Source organism: Glossina fuscipes, unplaced genomic scaffold (assembly GCF_014805625.2).
Source record: "Glossina fuscipes isolate IAEA_lab_2018 unplaced genomic scaffold, Yale_Gfus_2 60390, whole genome shotgun sequence".
Lineage (NCBI taxonomy): Eukaryota > Metazoa > Arthropoda > Insecta > Diptera > Glossinidae > Glossina > Glossina fuscipes.
The window spans coordinates 606-5,708 of NW_024002791.1; the positions used below are offsets into that span (position 1 = coordinate 606).

A 5,103-nucleotide genomic window follows, 5' to 3' on the forward strand; every position below is an offset into this window, starting at 1 on the left:
GGCCTCACGTATTGATTCGGCATCATACCGCATCAATGTCTCAGTTGGATTTTCATTAGGGTTCAAAGTGATTTCTTTTAAATTATTTTTATATACTTTCCTAAGCTCGCTTAATGAGTGCTCATCTATGGTCTCGAAAGTGTAATAATTAGCGTTTCTTTTACTACGTTTGCTATATTTCGCTTCTGGCTTCTTATACATTACTATATCATTAAAATATTGAAGGTTTTGCGTATCTAACCTGGTTTCCTGTTTATTTGAAAAAGAAATGTTTTGTTGCCCTTGCTGCTTATCCCTTTCAGGCATTGAATGTTGCTGTCTCTGCGTATGAGTAGCAGTTATCATCGTTGAATTCTATAAAAACGTCACCTGTTAATAACGATGCATTTAAAGCATGATGTGATTAATTAATTTGGAAAATTTTGTTTAGGTTCCATTGTCGAAATAATTCACTTTTTTCAAATTTTTCTAGGTAAAGAAGAAAAGAATTAATCACTGAGATGTACTTAGCTAGCTTTTAGGTTTTCTAAGAGTAAGTAAGTAATGTGTTTTATTATTTGTTGCTAATTAAGTGGTAATTAAGTGGACTAAGTCTTTCTTAAAATAACTTAGGGGTCACTAGGCTATCAAAAGTTAAGTAGGCAACGTACGGTTGATTATAGCACTGAGCATGGATAAAAGTTGGCTTACAAAATTTCCCAGGGCTAAATACACAACAAAGTTGGCGATAGCTAAATAGACACCTTTTGCTACTAAGGGCTTGTTAGGCTATGAAGTAAACAACCGTTAGCGTAAGATTGTTGGTGGGCTGGAGTTTTGTTGACATTAATAAAAAATTAAATGAAGTTATTTCAGAAGGTTTCCCAAAGTAATAAATCACAACGAACTTGGAAATTTTCTTTTTTACTTATGTGTAGGGGCGGGTTACAATTGCGTTCTAGAAGAGGACGATGGACTTACCGGCAAAGCTTTATTTTCTTGAAGCATTTTAAATATTTCGTCATCTCCGATGGCCATTTTATAGGGACTGGCATTAATGTGAGTACGCTGCGTGACCAAATTATTAATATTGGAACGAGTAGGGCCGAAAAGCGCAGAGGCGGCAGTCACAGGAAAATCGTTGTAGCTATCAGTGTTAGTTTCAGTACATAGAGTCGTAGTGGAGAAATGTGAAGCGGGATCATTGTTGTTGCCGCTATGGCTAGTTGCTAGAGTATTTAAGTTGTTTGTGGGCGTTGTAGAGCAGTCGCCGTAATAGTTGTTAACAACTATTGGGCAAGGGATTCGGTCTAATTTGTTGTTATTTGTATGTTGTAGTTTCGTATAAACTTGAGGATAGTATAAGAAATCATAATTGTCATAAGCTGTTCCGTACAGGTTACTGCTATGCCGGGTATTTTCGGGCATCTTCTTAGGATGGCCTGCATAGTTGATTTTTTGTTCATTTTTCTTCAGATTGCCTTGATTGGGAGATTGTGTTTTTACGCCTGTTCTATTCGAATCAAGCTCTGGTAGAGTTGGGTTTTTCTTAGGTTTATGCTGTGGATTTATGGTGTCAGGTCTTTCGTTCGTCAAATCGTCTTCATTGGGAAGTTGTGGTTCCATGCCTGTTCTATTAGAATCAAACTCTGCTGAAATAGGGTTTTTTTTAGGTTTATGCTGCGGATTTATGGTGTCAATTCTTTTAATCTCAGCTAATTGTTGTTGGGATGGTTGTGACACTACGGGAAAATCGTTCTGCATTCGTCTCAGGACGGGATCACTTGTTGGCAAAGATTGTTGAGGTAACTGCATCATAGCTCTGCTCATCCAATGTCTTTGCTCAAGTTCTTTTGGCACAGCTAGCTGTTGTACTTGTGAGAGTTTAGATATTTCAGATGGGGGCGTAGAAGGCGTGTTTTGATTTTCTCCAGAAAATGCATTGTTGCTATCATTTCTGTGTACGTTATCGGGTGTATTAACCACAGGTGTCAGCGATTGTATGTCCTCTTGTTGCTGTCGCAGTTTGGGTTCAAACATGTGTAGCGATTGCATCAGTTGTCCCGAGCTTTGTTGTGGAAGATGCGTCAAAGCTCGTCCCATCCAGTATTGTGGTGGAAACACTTCTGTTTGGGTGAATTGTTTAAGTTGAGATGGCGGCCATTGGGTGGGAAGTGGAGAGGGATTTACAGTAGGCTGTCGCTCTATTGGTTGAAGACCGGGCCAATAACTGAGTGCGGGATTGTGCAACATTGACATAGATTTTCCAATAGCACCTTCGTTTACCAAATACTTCATATTATCGATATTATGGGTACTCATTTCCAATTCATTTGACTTTAAGGCTTCCTCGCCTTTCATCCAATTGTTTTCAACTTTAGGCGACATCCGGAAGTTGTGACTAATAATTTTCATTAAATCTTCTGCGGAAAGCTTCTGTAGAAGATCATTTGATGAAATTTGACGCTTGTTGGGTATGGTATGACGATATTGATTTAATGTGTGCAAAATAGTCAGAACATCCTCGTCTTTCAAAGCTTTTTCAATGTCCCCCATTGTTATTTTATAAACGGAAATGTCACTCAGAGATAGGGCTTTGGAAATACTCGCATTAGTGCCATAAGGCTTAAGCCGCTTCGCTTGGTTAGCTAATTTGACAACTTTTTGTAGGTATTTTAATTCCAAAACAAGTTCGTCTTCAAAGGTAGACAATTTCGCCTGTGTTTCTTTATCCTTGGGTTTGTTAGAATTCACCGATTTTGATTTAGTGAGATGAAGCCATAGTAAAGGCATATTTTTTTTTAATATTTCCGCGCTAGAAAATGGATAGTTTTGCATATCTCCTGGCTTGCTAGCTCGCGTCGTTTTGCGACTAAATCTATAAGTTGGGTCGAAAATGTCGGGCTTAACTCGAACTTCGGACATTTCAGAAGCGGATGCTTGCTGCCTTTGATTGGGCCAAGCTGGAATAAAAGGATTATAGTTGAAAGGTGGAGGCGGATTTTGCATAAAACTCTGCAATCCCAATAAAGGTGTGCCCCAAATCACATCTAATGGTTGTTTGGGTTGCTGTCGTCCTTCACTCTGTTCCTTGTCTTTTTGCGACACTGGTGTTTGCTGAATGCCAGTTTCACCATCATCTTCATCACCGTTTGATCTACTAAATGCCCCTAACAAAGAATCCGAACTACTTAGAATACTTTCAGCTAAAGACTGACCAAGCAGCGGCATTTGCTGGAGCAAAGGTGCTCCCTGTTGAAATCCCTCACTAATTTGACTCAAAGCTGGAACCCATTGTTGAGTTACTTGATCGTTCATACGCTGAAATTGAGCCATTAGATCTTGAAAAAAGTCTGGATTTTGTCGTACGAAACGCTGAACAGACACGTCATAATGGTTTGCAGGCTCCTGGGTCCTTGATAAATGTATTATTAATAACACGTACACGCAAACTTGTAACAATCCCATTATTTAATTTTATTAATTAAGCTTATGACTACACCAAGTGCCGTCTATTACTAAATGAAAAACGTTCAAAAGTGTGACACAAATAGATTTCTGCAAAATAAAAAATATGCTAAACTTTTCAAAAGTAATATTAACGTGAAGGTTAGCAAAAACCTAAATAGCTTTAATTTTTCTCTTGCACATATCAGCGATGTATTAGTTTAATTGTTGTTTTTGCTACATTTTATTGCTTTCAACAATAAAAGAAACATCGATTGATATCCAATGATGGTAAACAAGTTGAGCTACTCCTTTATTGTATTAATCGTCAGTTGATTGGATTATTTTGCGATCTCCAGAGCTCAATATTGAAATTAATTTTAAGGGCAAAACCATCTAATAAGCTCTATGATGGGAAAGAGTCCCGTAAACTTATATTACTCATATACCTATTGTCGTGTATATGATGGGTAACCAAGACTCCGCTTTTAGACAACTAGATATACTTTTCTCACTAGTTTTATTTTTTTGCCGTCTGTTAACCTAATTCTTCTTGCAACGTAGCTGTGCTACTTAAAATTAAAGAAATAAACGAATTTGTCTATATATACCTGTGTTAGTGTGTGCGCGCAACTATTTATAAGTATGTATGAAATAAAGTGCTTGCGTTTACTTTCATACCATAACTGATATTCACTTGAGAATGTCGTTTGCAGCAGCAGAGTGCTGACGTTTTCGATCACACTCATTTCTTTATATTGGTGTAATGTTCTCACGTATGAAAATAATAGCATTTTCATGTACCATAAATATGAAAGCATTGCCCTAATTTTTCGGTTTACTTTACAAAGTACAGAAGATGTACGAAATTAAAATGAAGATCATTTACGTATAATTACGTTCATACACCGCATTGAATTTACGGACAATCTTGAAATATTTTCAGATAATTTTACTAATAAACCTTCCATTATTTATTACTTAAACTCTTTAAAGCAATGGACTTCTGCTCAAAGATTCCTTTTACAAGATCATAAAGTTCCATCATAATTTACTATAATATTTTCTCGATCTTCCGCTTTAGTGACATCCTTTTCTCATTGGCACAAATAAACGCATATAGTACCTCAAATATCTATGGAAAGAAAACTGTTTGTCCTTACGATTTCCCAAGGTGTGCCTCCAAAAGTCTAGAGTATGCTTATCAGCTTATTACTCACTCGCTCAACGGTTATATCGCTTCATTATTTTATTGCAATAGGGAGTGTGTGGCTGTGTTAACATTAGTTGTTTCTACCAAGGGTACCGACTTGCAAGAAATTTGCCTGCAAAAGTATTCCAACATTTAATAATTTCAACTAAATAACCAGAATAAATACTGAATGTTAATAAGTTTCCAAAATTTTTTTCAATTCGCTCAAAGCTCAACGGTATTCTTTATTAAATAAAATAAGTGTGACAATCTTATCATATTTTCTAACAATTCTGTTAGAGATCGTAAACGTTCTCTCTATATTACCGTTTTTCTATTCAGAGGATAATCTATAAAAGATTTCTCTCAACAGAATTTAATTTGATTTCTCAAATAAAAACAAATTATAATCAATTATATCAAATTTGCTGTATTAGTTTGACACGTTATTGATGATCACAAAATTTTATTCTCACTTCACATAT

General features: G+C 36.2%; 1 protein-coding gene across 1 annotated transcript in view; it reads right to left on the bottom strand.

Moving 5' to 3' along the window:
• LOC119643348 (defective chorion-1 protein, FC125 isoform-like) overlaps window positions 1-3,532 on the bottom strand; it is a 4,128-nt gene extending 596 nt beyond the window's left edge. Inside the window, 2 exon segments of the mRNA XM_038042695.1 lie at window positions 961-1,105; window positions 1,149-3,532. Coding sequence (XP_037898623.1) covers window positions 961-1,105; window positions 1,149-3,447 — 2,444 coding nt within the window. The 5' untranslated portion in view covers window positions 3,448-3,532.
• Window positions 3,533-5,103: the final 1,571 nt, after the last annotated feature.